We start from the raw sequence: 23,611 nt of genomic DNA on the forward strand, positions 1-23,611 counted from the left end.
TGGCGTTTCTAGAACCAGTCTTCTTTGTAATGAGGTCCTTCAACTTGGATAAAAGGAAACCAGTTATGCAGAACTTGGGCCACCGTGGTGGCTGCGGGGAGGAGAGGCTATGGAGTGGGTCCAGTGGAAGTGCGTAGACTCACGTTCATGGGAAAGATGAGCAGAGAAGATTCCTGACTCAGTGAGTGAGCGCTCCCCAGACAGGAGGCCTGAGCCTTAGACTGAACTTGAACCACCATGGCAGCTCCCTGTGGCTGTGTTCCCATGGCCCACTCATGCTCTAAGCATGCAGATTTCCATCTTTGATATTCCCCGAAAGCCGGCTGTCTTCGCAACATGTTTTGGGGCTGTAAGCAAAACATATTTTATCTGCAAAAACATTTTTTAATTAGCATCCAAGAAAGGCTGTTTTGTTTTGTTTTCGGAAAGGGGAGAGGATGTTGGGAGGGAAGCCGAATGATTTAAAGCTTGAAGTTTTAAACAGGGTTTATTCTGTAAATACATATTTCATCTTCGAACAACTCAATTAGGTCTTCCAGTCCCATTTAAAGTGGAAAGACTTTTCAGAGGGATTCTGGTGTTTTACTCCAGGTAGTCCCTCAGGAGGATCATGTTCAGAGGCTGCGGCTTCCTGCTCCCACTGCTCTCTGCAGTCTGTGGAGCAGCGGTGCCTCTGCCCTCCCAGGGTCACATGTCACTGGTCCGCCCTTGGGCCCATGGAGGACCCACTGATATGCCAAGGCCCAAGTATGTGTTAGTGCCTGCCAAGTTCCCAGTACTGCTCCAGCCCTAGGGATTCAGTGACCCAAACCTAGAAGGTCCCCTCCAGTTGCCGTCCAGTGAGCTAGACAGACAACAGCTTTATGTCGTGTTAGGTAAGTGCTAAGGGTCGTGTGGGATGGAAGAGGTTTTAAGTCTTTCCTAGAAGTCCCCAGGATTACTTTAAATCAGGAGGAAAAAGTAGGGACAGAAATGACCCACCCACCCTCATGTCTCCATAATTGGGAGTTTCTCTGAATTTGGCACCACATACTGTGTGCCCAGAGGTGCGCGGACAGGCAGAGGGAGTCATCAAAGCTGAAACCATCATGCCTTGTCACCAAGCTTAGAGCCACACACAAACAGCTGATGATAGGGAAAAAAGCAACCTTTTCTCAAAAGAGAGTGGACTCTCCAGTGTCGCCACCAGAATGAGAGTTCACTCGGGTGAGGCCCTGGGAGGGGCAGAGTGCTGAAGCTGTGCTCACCATGCTTGGGCTGCAGTGCGGATCAGCTCAGTGACATTCTTTGGTTCTACTGTGCTTTAGCTTTTGAATTGAAAGTTGCATCCGGGACTGGGGTAGCTCGGTGGTTAGAACATTTGCCTAGCTTGCCCAAGGGCCTGGGTTCAGTCCCCAGCGCGTGTAACACACACACAAGAAGTTGCATCTAAGGGAACACTGGAAAGAGCACATGCTGGGGAGTCAGGGTGGGATGTGGACTGTGTCGTTGGGCTAGTGGGCCTGAGTTCAGGCTCCTGCTTCGCCACTTTGCTGAATGAACATAGATGAGCTCTGGTTTGGGTCTTTGTCTCTGCAAACAGGGGTTAGTGGCATTGATTTTTCCTCTCCTGATGCCCATGTTATGTCAGACAGTGTTCCTGGTGCATAGCTTGGGTGTCCACCAAACAGTAGCTCCTGTTGCCGTGATTGATCTGTCATGGTGGGTCTTCTAGAATGCCTTCAGGGTGGGGCGGAGGTCAGCATTCTTCACTGGCCTGGTGTGGAGGATCGGAGACGTGGAACAGTGGTAAGAAATGATCCTCTTCATATTTAAAGAGGTCAACAAGAAAAATGGCATTGATGGTCCTGATAAAATTTTGTGTGTGATGCAGATCAGCAGACTCACAGTGGGGAATTTGAGAGGAGGATGAGCAGGTTTAAATATTCTTTTCCCAGCTCGATCACTTAGTTTTTGTGCATATTTGCAGAGTTTAGTAACTGTGCTGTGCCTGTTTCTACACCTGCAAATGAGAGGTGACATCTGTGTAAGGCATGATTCGCAAGATGAATAAAAGTATGTAGAAAACATTACCATCTGGATGAGAGGATATTGGTAAACGTAAAGGAACACAATGATGTCTGCGACTGCAAGATGGGACTTCTCCTTCCACCCAGGACACTGGAGCAAGTCATAGGAAATCTATTGAACGGCTGCCTTCAAAGGAGGTGCCTTGGGACTACTAGATGCTGAGAAGCTGAACATTTGCAAGGAGGGGTATTAACAGTTCTGTGTTCTTTCTGAGTCTTGAAGTTCCACAAGAGTGGAGGAAAGAAAACATTTTGTTCAAGTGCTTTGTAATCCAGTGGGCTTATCGTCTCCAGAAGCCTCTGGGATCTGGCTATTTCTGCTTTTCTTCCCTGCTATAAAAGTGATGTCCGTGCGTTCATGTCATCACTGCTTAGCTTCTTCAGGGTAATGAGAGGTAGCGAGAAACACCTGGTCCCTCTCCCAAGTGGTCTTCTGTCGTTTTTTCCCCACCCACATTGGCTTCGAGGGCCACGTGGCTTGTGGCAGCCCTTCTATGTTCTGTTGTTGAATGCCCCAAATAAGGTTCCCTGACAAAATTCTCATCTCAGAAAGGAAAACTCAAGTTTCTTCCTGAGTTTCCGCTCTTCAGTCCCCCACACCGCCAAGCTCGTACACACAGGAGATAGGAGGAGAAACGCACAGACAGGGCACTTTGGCCAGGCCTGGTCCTGCACAGTGGAGGTCTAGAGGCACCTTCTGGAGAGTTACATGCCCACTATTGTAGGGCATTGTCACCTCCGACTGCCTGCATTTCCTGAGTGAAAGCTTCTCCACTAATGGAGATGAATCCAAGTCATAGGAATTTAGTTGCCATATCACCACTTAATCTGGAAAGTACTTTCTTTGCCCCGTTAATTTAGCTTTTGTGTTGACATAGCCGGGTAGTTCATGGTGGACTGGACGTCAGCCATAGGGTGTGTCGATCTTATCATCCCGTTTAAGATGCAGTGATCTGATCACAGGACTTCATGTTCTGAACATTGCCAGGACAAAATGCCTGTGCTCTGGGCTCTGGGTAACTCCCCAGAGTCTCCTGAGGGTGCATCACAGAAGAACTCAAAGAAGGTGAGGCAGGTGCTCACATGAGCGCTCCACAAACTCCGCCGGTATATTCAAGTTTTATTTGAGTGTTGCACGGCCATAAATAGCCACCTGTTTTCTCGAAGGAATAATTCACAGTGGACATTTTAATATGTAAAACTCTCCCTGCTGGAAAGTCACAGGCATTAATCAAAATGCAATCTCCAGCTCTAAATGTATCAGAAGAACACAATCCTCTAGAACAAAAGGCTCAATGCTTATTTTTACCAAAGCAGTAAACACGGGCTGAGTCATGTCTTAGGCACCCCATTCGTCTCTGTCTGCTCTTGTGGTCTGTCGTCTGTAGCGCTGGTTTCGTGTGTCTGATTCTTCTCCTGTAAGAACACTAAATTTTAAAACCATTGGAATTGATACTTTTTCCTGTTTCATTATTAGAATTTTTCACTGTTCAGAGCCAAACAATATGCACATTTTATTTGTAATTACCCACAAAAGTCCATGCAGAGTTTGCTGTCCCTGAATCAGAGGTTTAACACTGAGAAACAACCCTGAAATCTGCCAAGACGAGGAAACATGTGATATTAACTTATTAGCAATTAAAATTTTAATAATTATAAACGGTTGATACATCAATTTTGCTGCCATGTTTGCTGTCCAAGGGTGAGGAACACATCAGGAAGACCTTTGTTTTCTCAGGAGCAGTATGAACACATTTTCCATTTTGACCTTCTTGCCAGCTGCTTGGAGCCACTTTTGAACCCCCACCATAGCACCCATGTAATATATGTGAACATAGTCTTAATATATTATTTTTCCTGATCATGATTTTTGTTTACATACATATTCTATTTTATAATATTTGTAAGTCACAAAAATGAAATACTTCTGTTCTACGGTTTTTGCTTTCTCAGTTTTAGTTCAGCATGCAAATACAGTACACATTTCTGTAGTGAGTCGCCACGAATTGTGTGGGAAGCAAGTAGAAGTGTAATTAAAATAAATACAGTTATATTCTTGTAATTATCAGCCTGCAAGAAATATTAAAATATTGATGTCACAGCTGTGAGAACCTTAGGGAGGACTGATGAATCTGGTGTCCCGTCTGTTTAAGAATGCTTTTCTCTAATTAAAACAACTAAGTAACTAAGGGAGAAACACACAGACCAGCCCTTCACCCCACCTCCAACCTGATTATCTTCCTAAGGACGAGTTCACAAAAGGTGAACTGGACAGAATAAATAAGAAGTTTGTATCCTTCATCCTGTGATTACAAATACCACATTTGGGATGCACCAGATAGTTGTTCTGTATGTGGCCCTGCCATTGCGGAGATCAGCATAGTACTCAGTCTGACCTCTACAGTACCTCCCTCACATTGTGACTCAGGTGCTGATTTGGGTGCTACTGATCTGGGAAGTTGACTCTGGGAACAGTTGATTTATCTTCATTGTGTAGATTACTGTAATCTTGTGTGTAAAGGGTAATAATTGTCTTACTAAGTATTGCCCTGAACATGGAATAACCACAGCGAGTCATTAGATAAAATGGTATGTGTTTGCCCGAGTGTGTGCTGGGTGCTGATGCTTAAGAGGTTATCTGAAGTCCAGCAGGGTGCATTCCAGTGAATATATATGGAATAGTCTATTAAAATGGAATATTTTTCTTGTTGCACACAAGTGCTTAGCACAATTGTTGATGTACATCTTTCATAACATCTGAGCAGAAAGACGTGAGAGACATTAGCTCTTATCCTTCAGTCCTCAAATTATTGTTTGAAAGCTATTTTTTGCATTTTTCAAATTCAATCTTTTATTGCATCTTTTATTATAGTTCTTTGTGCATTATTCTCATCTCAGCTAAACCAGTCTCCTGCAGTCAGGGAGTGTATTTTTTATAAAATCTCTTGATTCTCTGCAGAGCATAAATCAGGTATAGACAACTGGTGACACTTTAGTGTCATTCAGAGATATACATTTGCTCAATTAGTTGGAATATTGCATTAAAAAAAAAAACAGCTTTACGAGCCCATAATAAGAGATGCATTGTTCCAAGCTAACTACCTGAGATATCATAGCTCCCAAAAAGACTCTTTGTAAATTAGAATTTGAAAAGGTTTTAAAGATTACTTGAATCTGAAGTGTTTTGTCAAATGCTCCTGAATTTTTGACATAGTTATTTAGTATTAGGAAAATAAAGCCAATACATCCTGATATACCCTTAACCCACTGTAGTTTCTGAACAGACACATGCCATGGGTTTTGTACTGATACCTCTGTAAAAAACGACATCGTCACGGACCTGGATATATGCCAGAATTCTTTTAAAATATGTTTTTAAATTGTAGATGGACATAATACCTTTATTTTATCTATTTATTTTCATGTGGTACTGAGGCTCAAACCCAGTGCCTGGGTAGGCATGGTAGGCAAGTACTCCACCACTGAGCTACGGTCCCAGCCCTGTGCTGAATTTTTAAGAAATAGAAATCCTTTCCAATGAGCTCTCACCTCATGAGCTCATTTTAGTTTGCTTATCGTATTTCAAACAGAAAGTTCACATTCCTCTAGGAATGGTAATGTTTTATCATAGTGAGCAGATGGAGTTGGATGATGTATTGTCTTTTGTTAACCAGTTCTTGTGTCTTCCGTAGGTGGATAAGCGGAGCAGCCGTGGTCAATGCCTTTTATTCTTCAGGCAGAAACCAGATAGGTAAGATGTGTTCCCCACTGTGCCAGCCCACCGTGCTCCTGTGGATGATTTGTAATACCCAAAACCCCAGAGCTGAGGCTGACTTTTTGGTTTATTGAATGTACTTCTTGAAAGTAGATGTATCTATGTGCCTTTCTTTTACTAGAATGGCAAAATTTAAATTAGTACAAATCACATTAAGGAGTTTTGGTTTTGTTACAGTGTTCCCATTTATAGCTAAACAGTTTATCTTATTTCCAAGTGGTTTTTATTTAATTTCTAAATACTTTCTAAAAGTCCATTAAATATATGTCTCTCTAAAGTTATATTGACTTTCAGACTTCCTAAGCATCAACATGTTGAAATGGTTCAAGTTCAAGGAACCAACTTTTTATAGATCAAGGTCTCCTGGTGATTATGCTAGCTCAAGTGGAAATGGTTCCAGTCTATGTCATCTTCCTTCTGAAAGCCTTGGAGAGTTCAGACAGTTAAAAGCTAAAGTGTATTAGGCTGAACCATTTGGAATTGTATTTACCTAACCACTTTTGACCAGAAAAGAAAAAATTACATTGATTATGCCTTTCCCATTTGCCTTTAAGCTTAGGAAGAGATACATTAGAAAGTTATCAAACATTTTTTTTCTAGTATTTTTATGGTTTCTATTTTTGGAAAAAAACTTGAATACATCTGGAATTTTCTTTGGCGGATGACATGAAAATGAATTATATAAAGTAATGAGAAAAGATTGTCTTTACATAACATAAAGATAATAAGTAAGACATGTATACTGAAGTTAAAATCAGTTGGCTCCAAGTCTGGGCTAATCTGTTTTCCAGATAAAGAAATGATTGGCAGACCTAGACCAAACCTGCTCAACAATCAACTACTTAGAATCCTGGCAGTCAGTCCTGTGGAATGTATTTCTAGAGAGACCTGTCAGGACTTTTCTTACAAATGCCTTTATCTCTGGAGGATCTTCTCTTTGAAGATCTTTCTTATAAGTGCCTTTGGGGATTGAACCCCTGGTGCATGCTAAGCACATGCTGTACCACTGAGCTGCATCCCTGGCCCCTGAAGACCTCCTTTCAATTATGTTCAGTCCTCCTGTCAGTGCAAGATCTAGTTCATACTACACTGCAACTCAGAGAGCAGAGATAACTTGCAATGTAATCGCAAAGCAGGGTGAAGCAGCCATACCCTTATTTCTGCACTGGGGCAGAGCAATGAGCATAACCTCATTGCATTCCCACTCTGGGAGGACTCCAGAGCCTATCAGACCCAGGGGTGATTCATTCTCAAGGACAGGAGCCAGACAGACCCTGTAGGACCACTGTGGCTCGGCCAGGCCTTGGCCTTTCTCCAGAACCTGTTAGGACAGGAACCGGCATGATTGAATTACCCCAAGTCCCAGAGGCTCAAAATGGGTTCACTTCTGAGACTGCCTGTTCAGAGAGGAGCTGGGAATGTTCTCATTTTGAGTTTAGTATCTTCACACCAAATAAGCACATAAAGGAAAGAGAAGGCAAAGGTTGGGGTGGGGGGGGCGGCGGGTGGCTAACATTTCACAGAGTAGTCAGTTATCATCTGGAAAATCTAGAAATTGGCTTTAAATTCTTAATTCATAAGAAAGACCTTTTGAAAAATTTTCAAGATAAACTCCTCTGATGAAAATATGAATAAGAAACATTAAGCTCTTTTCCTGTGCTCCTCTGCTAATAACAGCAGTTCAGAGAAGGGGAAACTGTCAGTCAGGAGGGGATATCTTTGAGATGTGCACTTTTCTCTTTAATGATGCATTTAAATTTTCAAAGTGGGGAGTCTTGACTAAAAATGAGTGAAGGTTCATCTCCCCATCTTCCTCCTCAGTAAAAATGTGTGTGTGTGTGTGTGTGTGTGTGTGTGGATGCACACGTACACACCCACACACCTTCTGCCACAGCATCTTAATGGGTGTGATGTGATACCCATCTCAGAATCGATGCCAAGTGTGTGCCACATAAATGACCCCTGCCACACACATACCCCAAATTACACTGCATACAGTTCTCACGCAATGGGTTGTCTTACGTTGTTACATTAAAAAGTGCTTGTTTTATTATCACAAAGGGAGTTAGTGACTCATATCAATAATTTCTACTTTTCCATTGACTCCTACCTTTGGTTAGAACTCATGCAAGTAGCCACATCCCAACTCGTAGGCACCCTACACTTCACATCAACACAGTTTCCAGGGCTAGAAAGCACACTGAGTGTGTGGGATTCAGGGCTCCCCTTCCCAGCACACCTGCTTCCCAGAGCTCCGGAATCCTCCCACATCACGCCCTTAGGAAAGCTGCACGTGAATATTTTGTCAAGCATTTCTCTGTAAATTCCAGGCACTATTCAAGCATCATTCTGAATGTAAAAATCTGACTCAAGGAATTGATCAAGTCAAATGGGAAGTCCTAACACGGTGGTGTTCTCCTTTTTCATTAAAACTGAATCAAATTTTTACATCAATTCCTTTTTCAATTTCAGAAATGTCTGCGTTGTGTCATGTATTCAGACCATGTGGCCCCTAATACCTTGAATTAGATTTTCTAAAATGTCTTTTTTATTCTTAAGAGTATTGGCTTCAGGCTTAACAATTAAGTGTTTCCAAACATGTTATTCCATTTAATACAAAAAGAATGTTTAATCATTTTCCAACAACAAAATTACCTAGCCAGGCATATGCCTATAATCCCAGCACTTAGGAGGCTGAGGCAGGAGGATCACAAGTTCAAAGCCAACCTCAGCAATTTAGCGAGGCTGGCTTTGAACTCCAAAAATGATTGGAGATATGGCCATCAGTGGTTAAGTGCCCCTGGGTTCAATCTCTGGTACAAAAAAAAAAAAAATTACTGAGTGCAAACTTGAATTTATAAGAAATATTCTAAAATTGAATTGCTTGCAGCCTTAAAAAAAAAATAAACCAGAGAAGGTGCGAAGGCAGGGGTGATGGGACTGAGAAGAGGGTAGAGGAAACCCACTCATTTGTTTCATGGACCAGTGACTTATTTAATTAATTAACTTGTTGACAATCATGAACATTAAAAAATGCACAACTGAGCAATTGCTAATAAACAACAGTTGTGAAGTTCACGAGCAACAGCGATAAGACCAGCAGGGAAAATCCTCATTACAGGGATTTGGCTGACAGAGTAAAAGAGGAGGTCATAATTTGCAAAGTTGAACTTGGAGACTAGTATTTAATATGAGCCATAAAAATCTTATCTCTTGCCTGAAGAATGACATCGAAGGGTACAATTAAGTCAGCAGGATCTTTAGTTAATGTTTAGTCTTGAGAGCACATTTCATAAGAGCATTTTATATAATGGGTGGATTTTAATCAAAGTACATAGTGTGGGAGATAGTGTTCACTTTAAGTTAATAAAGTACTGCACATAATTTTTAGACTTTAAGCTAAAAATAATTTCTTGGCACTGTTTAGCTCAGGCAGCTACACGTGAGGTATAACTTTCATCAAATTTCTCCAAGGACAAAATATTTTTTAAAATTATTTTGCCATTTCAGTGTGATGGCAACTTCTCAATTTTTTAAAAGTTTGGGGAGCAATTAAATTGTTTAGGGTGTTTATAAAGTCTCCTCTACAAATAACTAATATTTGTCCCTGAAATCCATGCAAGGTTAGGTCATGTATAGCCTTCCTATAAGACAAAGAAACATTACTGCTCATGTGAACCAGCTCTTAAGTTTCTTATGGTCAGAGTCCCTCTATTATACTCTTGATGGACCACAAAACAACAGCCCAGGGCTTTGCATATAACAGGTATTGCTGCTGAAGATTTTTTTTCAATTACAGAACACGATATTTCAGTTACTCAATGGAGAGTAGAATTTTAAAGCATGAAAGACAAAAATAACAAAACTGTAAGCATTAATTTTAATTCATTTACAAGGTCAAAGATTAACCACTTCTAAATAGCATTGTCCCAAAGCAGTGATCTTTTTTGTTCAACAGGGGAAATATATTCCAAGGCAAGAGAATAAAGGCACCTTGTGAGTTTATTTTACAGCAGTGAAAGTGTCATTGGGCACTTTAATATAAGAGGGTCATAGAGAGAGTGATGCAGGAAGAGGAAGGACACAGAAGAGCAGGGGGTGATGACAGAGCCAGGACCAGGAAGAAGATGCAGTGTTCAGTTGCTGAGCATGGAGAGTCACCAGGGTGTCTCTGCAGCAGAGAATCCAAGACCAGGGCTGCACGTTAAGCCATACTTAGATTAAGAGGCTAGATTGAAATCAGGGCAGATCTCCATTGGGTAAGACAGGAAATGGAAAGACCAATCAGGAAATGAACAATTCTGAGGCTGACAGTAGTCAGACCACCAGAGATGAAGGGTGGACACTACGAGGAGAAAGGGAAGGTGCATCCCGGGGTGCTGCATCCCAGTGCAGAAGGTCAGCAAGTACGTGAGCTCATCAACGTGGGCTCCAGTTCGCTTACTGAGCTTTTTAGGACCACATCATTGTCCGTGTATTCACTTACTGCTGCAGTCCGGCTGCAGCAAAATAACCGGGGGGTGATGAACAACTTGTGTAGATTGATACAGCAGGAGTGGGAGCCGTTTATTGTAGGACCGGAGGGGTATATATACATTACACACAGCTTATCTTAATTAACATAAACTAGATACAGCAGTCAACCAATAAGGAATCTCCATACTTAATGGCTCACTGGTATTACTTCACAAACCACTCCCCCTGGCAAAATGCCAGGCGCCATCCTGACTTGTTTACAGACCCTAACAACTTACCACGATGGCTCTTTCATCAGCACACTTCCCAGCTCCCTCTGTGCTCCTGGCAGTGTTGTGTGGCGGTTCTGAGATGAGGAGCTTAAACACAGATGAGCCAGAAAGCCACAAACAGTGTGTGTTCAGTCACACAGATCTCTGGCTCCGAGGGCTGAAATTTGAGGGGGGGATTAGAGGGAAAGCAAGGACTCAACCATAAACAAAGAAGGATTATAGGTGCCTTGACGAAAGTAAAATAGGGTTATGTGATGGAGAGACACCTTTGAAGGAATGACTGTGGATTTCAGATGCTGTCATAGATGGATACATTTTTAGAGATAACGTCGGAAGAAGTGCAGCGTTATTGAGTAACTACTTCTTCCAAATTTTTACAAGGGGAAAAGGACCTTCTGAATGTAGATTATAAATTTCCCTGGTCCAGAACTCCTTACAGCAAAAAACAATCTTAAAAAGAGATCGTAAAGTAAATTGCCATGAATAAATCATAGATTATGGTGCCACTCCAGGCTGATCACTTTGTTGCTATCAGTAATAAAAGACTGGCATGTGTTTCTGTCACAGAAGATGTTTATATACATAACACTGGCAGAGTGGTAACACATTAGCAAGCAAAGGGACAGCCAGGCCCAGGCCCGGTGTTGTGTGACAAATAAGGCCACAGTGACCTCCAACCAGCTTCTCTCTTCTAGTCTTCCCAGCGGGGATCCTGCAGCCCCCCTTCTTCAGTGCCCACCAGTCCAACTCGCTGAACTACGGGGGCATCGGCATGGTCATCGGACACGAAATCACCCATGGCTTCGATGACAATGGTAAAGCCCGGCTGGTATCCTCCTTTGGCTGAGATACATCCCCTTAAATCGGGTTAGGAGTTGTTATAACTTAGCAGTAGAACACTACACTTGTTCGTCAGTGTATCATCGCCCTAAGTTTGATTATATTCTCAGAGTTCCCTTTAAATTGTTGCTTAAGGAGATCACGAGATGCTGACTTGTGTGGGGATCGATGTGTGCTGGGTACTGGGAGAGTGAAGCACTGCTCACATTGAGAAGAGACGGTGGCACTGGTCGGCACCAGCAGTGCTGTGGGTCTTCTTCCCTGGCTGCACAGTGATCCTAGAGGGCAGGGTCATGTCTTAAAAAGAGAAATAAAAGATGAAGGCCTCTCCTCTCCAGGTGCCCATAAGACTATTAAGCTTCCATCAGTTGGGGATGTTCTGTTTAAATCTTAAACCTACTACATGGATTAGACCTGTGCAAACAATAGACACTTACATGTTTATATGCTGCTCTAAATGGCAAAGTAGATTTAGAGTTTCAATGAAAGCTGGGAGAAACAGAGGTGCGTAAAGTGATAATTGAAATTATAACAGGATTATTTCACAAGTAGAAAAATAGTAGGAAGAGAACAACAGCAAAAAAATAAGCATTAACATGACCCAAGGTTAGAGAGCCATAGAGAAGAAGGTGACAGGAGAGGTGCAGTCTTTAAAAAGCCTGGCTAAGCATCTGTTAACTCAGCCTTAGCAGATTGGTGCAAAAACAGCTTGCACTTTTCAAATGGAACACAAACAGAAGCACATGAAATGCTCGTGCACAGACACAAGCGAGGAACTGGTGGAGTTGGCGAGTAGGTTGAATAGTACGGCTCTGAAGCCCTCTTCCTGTTTATAGATAAAAAGATGATAAAGTTCAGTATCAAACCACTTGGCATGTGGAAATGTGGTTAGAGCTCAGAAAAGGGAAAGATCAGTGTAGGTGAGGCTTGGCAGGAGAGCTCTGGAAGAAAGAGGAGACTGCTGGGTGTGCTCAAAGTAGAGGGAAGCCACAGGACCTGAGAGGGGCCTGGGAATGTGGCAGGTGCCAGAATAAAGAGCAACATAGTGAATACGACAGATTCATGCAGGTAAAGCCACCCAACAACACAAGCCGATTGAAGGGTGTTGGGTCTGTGGCCTCGTCTAGATACCGAGAGCCCAGGCACACAAGCGTGGCAGGCGCTGACAGTCTGGGCTTTGCCCACTCCATGGTTGAGAACAGAAACTTCTCTCCTCTGTCCAGCCCAGTGTTGTCCACAGAGCCGTGTTTCAGCCTCTGCAAGATAAAGATAAGCAACTTTTGCAATGAGTTTCCATTTGACTTAAATAAATGTGTTGCAGGCAGGAATTTTAACAAAGATGGCGATCTCATTGACTGGTGGACGCCACAGTCTGCACATAACTTCAAAGAGCTGTCCCAGTGCATGGTGCACCAGTATGGAAACTTCACCTGGGACCTGGCAGGCGGGCAGCACGTACGTCACTCGTCACTCGCATTCTTCAGAAGAGCCTCAGAGTGTTCACTCACTCATGAGTGAGCACTGGCGCTTTGCACAATCATCCTAATGGAGGATTTTTTTTTTTTTTTTTTTTTTTGACAGCTCAATGGACTTAATACACTGGGAGAAAACATTGCCGATAATGGAGGCATTGGCCAAGCCTACAGAGTGAGTGATGGTATTTTCTTTCACTCTAATGAGGAGGGGTGAATATTTATTATATTTAACCACTTATTTTAAGATCTTTGCAAAGACACATGTACTATGATCATTAGATGAGGAATGTAAGTTAGGAGCAAGGGGACCCTCACTGTGGCCAGCCACAGGTCAGTAGGGTTGATGTGACAGAGCTGAACGCCATGCTCCTGGGTTCCCAAAAGCCAAGGAGCCAAGGAAGCATGCTGCGTCTCCAGTGCTGCAGTTAGGGCTGGCGTGGCTCTAGCACGTGGCCTTGCCGTTGGCCTAGCTGTCCCCAATACAGTATCCTGGGAGTCACAGCTGCCTTACGTTGCTCTTGCCTTTGATAGGTATTCCTTGAAAGCTCTGCCTTGGGTTGGGCACCAGTCTGGGTGCTGGAGAGACGGCAACACACCCTCCATGAAAGGTGTCATTTGATGATCTAAGAACTAAAGGACCGGCTAGGGACTGCCATGTGCACAGAGGACGCACATGGGGTTTTCACAAAAGGGTGGAGGAAGGGTGCCCGTGGAGGCAACGAGGAGGAGTGAGGGTGATTCTGAGTGCTTCCCCAATCCCAAGGGAGCACACGCAGGAGGGAGTGAGCAGAGTCCACCTGAGATGGCCAAAGGGGCCTAGAACCAGGCTTCTCAATGCCACGGGTAGATTGCGCATTCCTGGACTGGAGGAGTATGCAGAGTTATTTGTTCACATAGGAATGTCAGGTTAGAGGGCAGAAGGGAACCTTGGTGACTGTCAGGGCAATGTGCAGGGACAATGGAGGACCTGCAGTCAGCAGTGACCATGAATGATCAGAGTCCGAGGCTTGGAACAGCTGAAGGTCCCCGAGCAGGGAGTCCCTGTACCTTCCTGCTTTAGAATGCTGGCTGGTGTGTTTTCTGCCATCTGTTGGCTGGATGGCACACACCTTGCATTTTACCTCCTGGGGTGTGAACTGTTTCTTGTTTTTCTATAAATATCCTCAAGCTTTATTGTAGGGTAGAGTTAACTTCTGTAGAAATGTTTTGACCTTTGGTTTTGCTTTTACAACACATTAAGTGACATTAGCAGAGTGCTCAGGCTGGGGACAGTTGGGAGCCCTGCTGTGAATCTCGCAGCTTCCCCTCTGTCCTGTGAGCGACAGGCACTCTCATCTCTCAGACTTTTGGGCCATCTTTCCTGGCTCTGAGTAGCTCTCACACATCTCAGATCTCTGCTTGGTGGAGCACTTCAGTGTGACTGTCTGCAACCTCTGTTGTCCTCTCTTTTCAGTATTTTACTCCTAGTGACTCCAGATTGTCAGCTGCCCGTCAGCTCAGTTCAGCTGAGTTTCCCCTCCCTGCATGTGGCCTGAACTCACCGGGCAGCGAGAGAGGGCAGCCATATGTACACTTTGTTCCTTTTCCATCTCTCAGGGACCATTTTCCTTTTTGCCTGATGCTCAGTGATATGCCAATCACCATTTCGTATCTTGTCTGTCATGTGATTATTTCAGCCCCTGCCACCCCACCTTGGCTGGAAGTGGGAGGCCTTCTCACTCTTGGCAGCCTCATGGTGATTCTAAAATACAGCCAGACTGAGGATCCTTTGCTCTGAACTACAGTCCAAGTTTGGGTTGCTGGTCATTCCACAGAGATCCTCACCCAGTGCCAGGACACAATTATAATAATGAAGCAAATTACAGTTGTGCAAATAATTTATTATACTTCGAATACATGAGTTCTTTATATGAATGCGTTGCCCCTTGGCTAGATCGTGAGCTCCCTGAGAAGGAGTTTTCCCCACACCTAACCACGGAGTCTTCACCTAGAGGTTCAGAAACTCTGTGTTGATGGGGAACAGAAAGAAATGGAATGCATTGCCTAATTAATCACCTTCCTTTGTAAGAAAGAGAAAATGACACATCCCAGAAAGTTCACTGTCAATCCCTTTTGAAATAAATTCAATAGAGAAAAACTGCAATTTTTTCACAATTGTCTATAAATCCTTAAGGATTAAGAATATTTACTGACATTTAAATCACCTAAATTCCTTTCTCTTAACATAATTGAGATTTAGTCTATTTTGTCCTATCTTTGGGGAGCCAGAATGGTTGCTTAGATTCCCTAGATTCATAGGATCCTGGGCCTCCAAGGGGTTCGGAAGACTCCCTTGAGTTTTGGCAAGAAACATTCAAATGAGTCCAATGTGACTGTTTTGCCAAGAGTAGTAACCAAGCTAAACATAGCAAATGCAGATGAGTCCCTTGGCAATCCACCCGCCCCCCGGCAGGGCCTCTAGAACCACACATGTGTACTTTTTTCCCCACTTATTTAAGTTACCCTCTAATTCAGCTGGCGTTTATTGATCATTACTCTTATCATTGCCTCTTGTCATTGCCCTTATAAGCAAATTCTAGCCTTCTTCATAATTTAGGAAATAGCTGTACATTGCCATATCTAAAAGGTATTGGGGTGATTTTGATATAAAAGGTAAACTACTTGTTTACATGGTATTTTGAATAGGTTTATATATAAATTTAGAAATTGTAAACATGTTTCTATTTTACTACTGCCCAGGCCTATCAGAATTATGTTAAAAAGAATGGTGAAGAAAAGTTACTTCCTGGACTTGACCTGAATCACAGACAACTGTTCTTCTTGAACTTTGCCCAGGTATCGCCTCCTTCTTGACTGATAAACATGAAAACCTTTCTGAGTTGTGATTTCACAGTAAGTTAGACACTGCATGCTGAGTGGTCTTATTTTAATCACTCGTGGCAGGAAATCTGACTCCATCGACTCCCATTGTTTATGACAGATTGTCAGGTCATATTCGTGATGAATGATTGTTTCCCTGGTTGCCCTTCATTAAACATTACCCGAGGAGTCAGTAGCTGAGGGATGCAGAGATCACTTGGTTTTGCTTTCGCCCACCTTCCTGAGCACACTGCCTGCTTTTTCTGCTCCTGTCTCCAGGTGTGGTGTGGGATCTACAGACCAGAGTATGCCGTCAACTCCATTAAAACAGATGTGCACAGTCCAGGCAATTTCAGGTATGTGGGTGTGAGCTACAGTCTGGGTGACCCAAGGTTGGCGCCATTGTTTCTCTGTTTGGAATTTGGCTTTTTCCAACTCTGGTTCTATAAAACTTGGAAACCCCAATGCTTCTGTGTGTTTATGTCAAAGATGGGACTGATGGAACACCTCAGTGCAAGGTTTACATGAGCATTCTGGCCGCTCCCTTCTGCAGAATACACCTGTCCTCTGCTCAGTGCTTGATGAGTTCCAACAGAGATGTTGTCCCCAAACAGTGGCTCCATCTGAAGCTAGCAAAAGCACATATCTAAAAGGCTCTGAGTGGTTTAGGCCTGAAACAGTGACTTCCAGATTGCAAAGAAAGATTCTATATAACATAAAGGGAAATTTGTTACTAACCGAGGTTCTGCAGCCAGGAATAACCTTATCTCTAAAGCTCCAGGGGAGCACAGTGAAGCTCAGGTCCCAAACCAGCCCATGAGGGATGCCAGGGAGAACTGCCCTACAGAGAGGAAGAGAGAGTAGAAGCCCAAGCCCTTTACCAGGTAGAATGTCTAAGAGGCCCACAGATGGGACTCCTAAGTCTCTATGTATTGTTTTAGGACTGAATTATGACTGCTGTCCCCTTCCCATGGACCATAACACTTCATCACTCATTTGCTGATCAACACCACCTCCCAGGAAAAAAAAAAAGCAGGGGAATAAAAATCTGAAGATTTTATAGAGTTGTTGGAAAAGAGAGTTTGAGGACAGAAGGGAACTAATGAGCTAAATTTGAAAAACCCAGCCTAATATCTATGCAAACACCGTCTTTCACTGCTGAGGAAGTAGGTTCATTTATGACGTACCGAAGTGGCACATTTGAAGGTCAGAGACCTCACTTGGCATGTTCTAGTACCTTCTCTGTTGACGTCATCCCCTTAGGAGCTCTCTGGAAACCCATTTACTCACAGCCGTCACTGTACGCCTGCTTTCTGTATGATGTGAGCTACATCTAGTCCTGCTGATAAGTTACATCAATTGCTTTATAGGTACAAAGCAAAAAATGTTACTGGATCAATTCCCATTATGTTCTACCCGTGAAACTCTTAGTTTTAATTTTTAAAAGTTTTTATTTTCCTGTGGAAGTCTCAAATCCAATGTCGAGAATACCAGAGAACATTGGTAAACTCACACAAAGCACCGTACAGTCTAATCTGTCAAAGCTTTGCCCTGCGTGTCCTGTGAACTAAATCAGGGCTCCATAAAGACCCCAGTGGAGTGAAGCAATATGACTGTAATACTTGTGAATCTGCCATTCTCAGAGAGTGAGTTTAATTTTGCAATAGGTAGAGATTTGACTCTTAAGAATTAACATTTCTATCTGAACCACTGGGTAAAAATTTCCTTGTTTAAAAATGCATTTTCTACCTGCCCATCATAACCCTATTTCCTGAACCATATCTAACGCTTTGGTTTTGGTTTTTGGTTTTGTTTTGTTTTGGTTCTGTTTTTTATTTTTTTATTTTTTTGACAAGACAAACTGTTGTTGTGACCGTTAGTTATGCTCTTGTTGTTTATTAGGTGAGTGAGACCCTCAAAGTCTATGGTGGGTCTAGGACTGTTCATCCCTACACCCAGGGTGCACTCTCACATTGTCTCTGTATCAGGGTTTTGCTGCTTTTCCCTGGTACTAGATTCATCTCTGTGCCTCAGTTTCTTGACATTTAAAATAAGGATTAAGTTACCATGAGAGTGGCAGAGGACTAATGTTAATGCGGGTGATGTGCCTATTACATGTACATATTTGAAAATTATTATTAGGATTATTTTTAGATAAGAAGTCTGAACAGAATAAAAATTCTTAGGAAAAAGTTGTGGACTTGTGACATTCCCTATCAGCTCCAGGCAGGTGCTTTCTGTGGCTCATGAATTGAATTATGTCCTGCCTATTCCAGCACATCAGTGATAGCTGGTCCAGCAATACAGAGCTAAGTACGCTGTTTCCTACCCCCTATATTAAACTGAAAACAATATTTTAGTCAATACATGGAATTATTTGTATCTTTGATTTTCTTTTGGTCCTGGCTTCAAAGATGCCTCTTTGACTATTTTTCATTCATAATAAGAGAAGTGTGTTTGTGTGTTTTGAACGGTAAATGGAATGCCAACCTTTTGTCAAGGAAATTATTATTTTCTCTGGAGGTAAAGGGATTTCCTTGGCAAAAGGTTGAGGTTACATTTCGTTTTGGAAACAGGCTGCTTCCTGACTCTACAAAGTAAAACATATTTTTAACAGAACTTTAAAAACTAACAGACATTGGGTTGCTATTGAAAAATTGTGCTTGGTGGTGTATGTAAAAATATTTCCAAAATAGAGGGAGATTTGTAACCTTGTGCTTAAATAGCCAGACATTGAAAACAAAAGGCAAAATATACTTGATATAAAGATGAAATCTATAAAAGTGTATTCGTTAGGTCTAAACTAGAATTGTTTTATTCTTCTTAACTAAAGCCTTATGTATGTTAAAATAAAACCTCAAAATCTTTAGTGTTTTTTAAAAAATTTCCCTTGAATATGCTAGAAATTAAGTCCACAATTTAAATATTGGCTTCTTTTTGAAAATCTAGATTTGGCTAGTCATCCATAGGCACTTTGGGGAGTGATTATTTGTTATAATATTTACTACATAATATACAACAATGTTTCTAATGTTACTTAGATACAATATTTCTATTAAGGGATCTGTTAATTTTTAAAACAAATCTAAATAGACAAAATCATCTACATGCTTAAATTACTTAATATTATCTCCCACTCAGGAAAATGAAAGAGAACTTTATAGAAATAATACCACTAAAAAAACAACTCAGGTAATGTTTTTCACAGCTTAGTTTCCAATATTTTGGAAAGAATGTTATTTGTAGTGTTTTGTGCAGTTGTTTTCAAGTTATAGGGTTATTTTCTTCTTATAGTTTAGCATCCTTACACTAACTCCTCTTTAAAATGTTCACATTTCCTCCATTTACCTAAAATATTAACATTGGTTCCTGATATTTTATAAATATCAGGGTGGATCTTGGTGAGCTTTGTAAGATTCCTGTTAGCACCTATCAGACTTTAGCACCTACCTAAGAATCTCTGTTAGGCATTTATTTGTTTTAGACTATACAGTGAACTGGGTGCACAGTGGCACACGCCTATAGTCCCAGTGGCTCAGGAGGCTGAGGTAGGAGGATTGTGAGTTCAAAACCAGCCTCAGCAACTTAGTGAGACCCTGTCTCTAGATAAAATATAAAAATGGGCTGGCGGTGTGGCTCAGTGGTTGAGTGCCCCTGGGTTCAATCCTGGTACCAAAAAAAAAGAAGAAAAGAAAAAAAGAGAGAAAGAGAGAGAGAGACTATACAGTGGAGCAAGTGCTCATCAGTGCGGCTCCATTTTGAAAGATGCATAACAAGTCATGTAGGCAGGCATAGTCAGGTATGTTATAGGTCAGAAAGTCCACTCTTGGTCACATAGATGCTCAACTCTACCTCTCTTAGATGTTTTTAATACAAGTGATTATTTGCCAAGGCAATAAACAGCAGCAGCACAACAAAGTATTTTATTTAATGAAGTAACAAGTCAAGTAAACCAAAGTTTTCATCTTCTGTTATTAGAAATGCCAACGCAGGAGCCACATAATTTTCATGTAGCATGAAATTCGTGTAATTGTTTTATGTAATATTAATGAAATTCAATCTCACTCTCAGAGAAAGGATTTGTTTATTCATACTGTGCCACTTTTCAAAATGGTTATGCATATCTTCCATCCAAAGATTTGATGTTATAAACACCAGACATTCATTAGAGACCCAGGAAAGTGAGTTAGGCCCTGGTATGCATCTAAGTGAAGTCTTCTGGTGGAGGGGAGACCAGAGCTGAGTGCTCAAGGTCAAGCGTTCCTGCCTCTCCAACTTCCCCTATGTTCCAAAGACGATTGTGTCTTTAAGGTGTTTTTCTGTTTTTAATTTGAGACAAATGGGTTTGGGCATTGCAGCTAAAGTACTTGTTCCCGTGTGATGAATCTAAGATACTAGCCTTTGAAAAAAACTTAATAAAACAAAAAGCAAAGTCCAGTTCTTCTTGTTCTTTCACAGGTTTGTGCTATCAGCTAGGGAGCTTGTCCAGTGGGAGGTACACCCAGGCCACCATTAGGATTGTCCCCTAGCCAGAGTCTAGAGCTTCCTAAATTGGGAGGCGGACTGGATCAATGGGCCAAAGCACCTCCATCCTGTAGAGTACGTGAGCCCAGCGCCCAAGAGACAGGAGCAGTGAAAATTCCTAGTTTCTAAGAATTTCGGAGTTAGGAAGTTCTGGGAGTACTGCCTTCCAGGATGCAAACTGCAGACTTCTCGTTGTATCCTCACCTGGTGGAAAAAATGAATTTATTCTTGAACATTTCAGATGTAAGAAATGGGCACTTAAAAAAATAAATAAATAAGTCAAGCTCTCAGCCCCTGGCCTAAGCAAGGAGGTGGGAAATTAAGTCCCACTAGTGCCCCGTGTCCCACTTTCTAGGGTTGCACAGGAGTTTACCACACAGGCCTGGGAATTGGGGACTTGCCTTCCCACCTGCCACAGTGGCTGCTGAGGCCCCCACAGCCTGAGGGCTCCACATGAACCAGGTGGCTCCTCTCCCTTCCATGGTCATGGTCAAGGGCCTCCAGAGCCTCCACTCCAGAATCAGTGGAGGCCTGTCAGAGGCCTTTATCGTGCACCACCTTGTCACTGCCTTCCAGTCTGTGGAGCCTCTGTCATGTACCAGTGGATATCTGTGTGTGCAGAATGGGTGTTGGAGCAGGCAGGGACTAGGCTGTGTGCGCGTGGAGAGCTCTGTCAATCAGGACGTTCCTGGTCTTCATCGCCCCAGCACCCCTGCCCCCAGCCCCCACCCAAGGGAGCATGCTGCTGGTCCAGGTGGATGAGGTGGGGCGGAGCTGGCTGGGCATGACACAGTCCCCTCCACATCCTTGTATTGACCCATCTCTTCCCTCCAGTGCTGCGCGGTGCCGATAGTGTGCTGGACACGGTTGTTTTCGCCCATTGGGAGCAGAGATAAGAAGACATGGGCATTTTTCCAGCCCTTTCCAGTTATTCAGGCTGAATCCAGTTTCTGATATTTAAGGAGTCCTTTTGGGAAAAAAATGAAAATAACAAAGACCTATTAAAAGCCTATTATATTTCAATGATTGTATGAGCCCTTTCACAATACAGTAAAAAATCCTGATTTCATTCTTCACCCAAACTTTTCTTACGAAACTACAATTGCAAATATGCATTGTTTGTTTATTTTGAAAACACAGAGCATTTATGGATGATTAATGCTCCATTACAATCTCAAGGTGCAGAAACTATTATTATATGCACTTTTAAAATGAGGAGACTGAGGTACAGAGAGGCCTAGTGACCCAGGTTCAAACCAAGCAGCCTGTCTCCAAAATCCATGCCTTTCACTAACTTCTGCTCCGCAAACTCTCCATTGAAAAACTGTTAATGACAAGGAATCGACTCATTGTATTAGGTTTATTTTTCCTTTTAAATTTCAAATTCTATAATTACTGACTTGGCCTACAAAGAGAAATCCTGTAGGGCTGTCCACTGGTGTGGACATGAGTAGCCAATGCTAATGATGTCTTTTTTGTTTGTGTCAAAGGATTATTGGGACATTGCAGAACTCAGCAGAGTTTTCAGAAGCCTTTCATTGCCGCAAGAACTCCTACATGAACCCAGAGAAGAAATGCCGCGTCTGGTGATCTTCCCAAGAAGCAGCGCAGCTCTTGGCTGGACTCGTCAACAGCATAGAAGACTGGAACATTCTAGCCAAGAGAACAGGGGCCTCTAGGTCACTGCAGTTACCTGGAGGGATTAACAGAGATGAGAACTTCACCATACCAATCAAATTAGGTTCTTCTGGAAAGGGTGTGGAGCAGGAGGGGTCCAAGGCCTGTCAAACCAATCGTGTCACCGTGTAAATACTGTTTCGTTTCTAAAGATGATCTTACCATTCATTTCTGTTTCTCCTGTGATCTGCCAGTTTTCTGTCCCTAGGAAACTTGACCACTTGAGCCAGACCAGGGTTTCTCATCAAAGAGAAAAAGAAGGGGTTCAATACAGTGGGCACCAAAAGCACGGCCACCACATGCTGGTTTAAAACACACGGCCAGTGCTCCTCTTTACCTTTATTTGCAATATTTATGCTCTTCAAAACTCTTCCAAAGAATTCTTATGCATTTGGGGGCCTTGGAATGGACATAGTTTTTCCATACATCAGTTATTCATTCAGCCTTCATTTTATTCTAAGCACTCTTAGGGCAAAACTGAATGCCCAAAACTGTTTTTGGTTATATCTGTCTTACTGATACAGAGATTCTTGGGGCCCCTGCAATTTTGTAAACAATTTCTTGCTCTCTCTGTCTCTCAACACTTGGTCTTTTTAAGGGATTTCTAGTAATGTATAAATAATAATTTTTATATTTAATTAATTACATTTACAACTAAGTAACTGTTATTATAGGTAATCATGGAATATTAAAGTTTCTCACCAAGATAAGCAGTTATGAACCAAGATCCGTAAAGCGATGTGCAAATGAAAATGTGAGACTTTAAAAATTTATAAATGGATGGAAAGCTTTAAGCACAAACTTCAGGACAGAGATGCCACTGAACAGTGGTGTGGAGATGGATGATGCTTGTGGGTCACAAGCAGGATTTTCCAAAGCAAATCTGTCCCTGAGGGTGGCTGAGACAGAAGGGCAGAACTGCCCATGTACCTCTGCTCGGGTTTGTCATCTGATGGAGATACTTTGGTAATAAATTGAAGTTCGGAGCCCATTGCTCACAAGCCTGTGTGCGAGCCTCCTGGCTTCAGAATGCAAGGTGTGCTTCTGAGTGGCAGTGGGAAGCCTCCATGGGCCTGCTTCTGGAATTCATGTAGGTGGCACAGAGTTTTGGAGAGGACACCTCTTCCCTATGGGGATCCATCTCTTGAGACTTTGTGCTCCTCTCTATTCCTGTCCTGTTGGCTATTTCAGCTCATTTCATTTACCTGATTAAAATTTTACAAAAGAGGTGCACTTCCAAAGTCCTTATTTTTCCAAATAAAAGGTGAAAATGAAAGAATCTACCCAAAATAAGGGTGTTGATTTTACTGCCTCTTGAAAAATGCCCGTTTGCCTTTAAAAATGTCACTAAGACATTTTACACACATACACACACACACACACACACTTGAAATTGCCTAGAGCCCAAGGCACAGCCCCGTGAATTCTGAGCAAGGCTCCGAAGCAGCACCAGGGAGGCAGAAGCCCATGGTGCCACCTCAGGGGTCCACAGGCTCTCACATCACGTGCCAGGATTGCCTGTGGTGGCTTTTAGAGAATAGAATCAGTCAGTGTGGGTTCTTTCCCACCTGGGCCCTTCCTTCCAGCCCCACATTTGTGAGATTCGCTCTATTATTGCCCCAGTCATAGACCCTTCATTCACAT

General features: G+C 42.5%; 1 protein-coding gene across 4 annotated transcripts in view; it reads left to right on the forward strand.

Annotated features, from left to right (window-relative positions):
* Positions 1-23,246, forward strand: part of Mme (membrane metalloendopeptidase) — a 123,553-nt gene extending 100,307 nt beyond the window's left edge. For all 4 annotated transcript variants that reach the window (XM_027933692.2, XM_071615551.1, XM_071615552.1 and 1 more), the window contains exons 17-23: positions 5,762-5,820; positions 11,288-11,407; positions 12,754-12,887; positions 13,014-13,079; positions 15,647-15,742; positions 16,046-16,122; positions 21,781-23,246. In XM_027933692.2, coding sequence (XP_027789493.1) covers positions 5,762-5,820; positions 11,288-11,407; positions 12,754-12,887; positions 13,014-13,079; positions 15,647-15,742; positions 16,046-16,122; positions 21,781-21,880 — 652 coding nt within the window. In that variant the 3' untranslated portion in view covers positions 21,881-23,246. The remainder of the gene's footprint in view (positions 1-5,761; positions 5,821-11,287; positions 11,408-12,753; positions 12,888-13,013; positions 13,080-15,646; positions 15,743-16,045; positions 16,123-21,780) is intronic.
* Positions 23,247-23,611: the final 365 nt, after the last annotated feature.

This window comes from Marmota flaviventris, chromosome 8, assembly GCF_047511675.1.
Source record: "Marmota flaviventris isolate mMarFla1 chromosome 8, mMarFla1.hap1, whole genome shotgun sequence".
NCBI classification, from domain to species: Eukaryota; Metazoa; Chordata; class Mammalia; order Rodentia; family Sciuridae; genus Marmota; species Marmota flaviventris.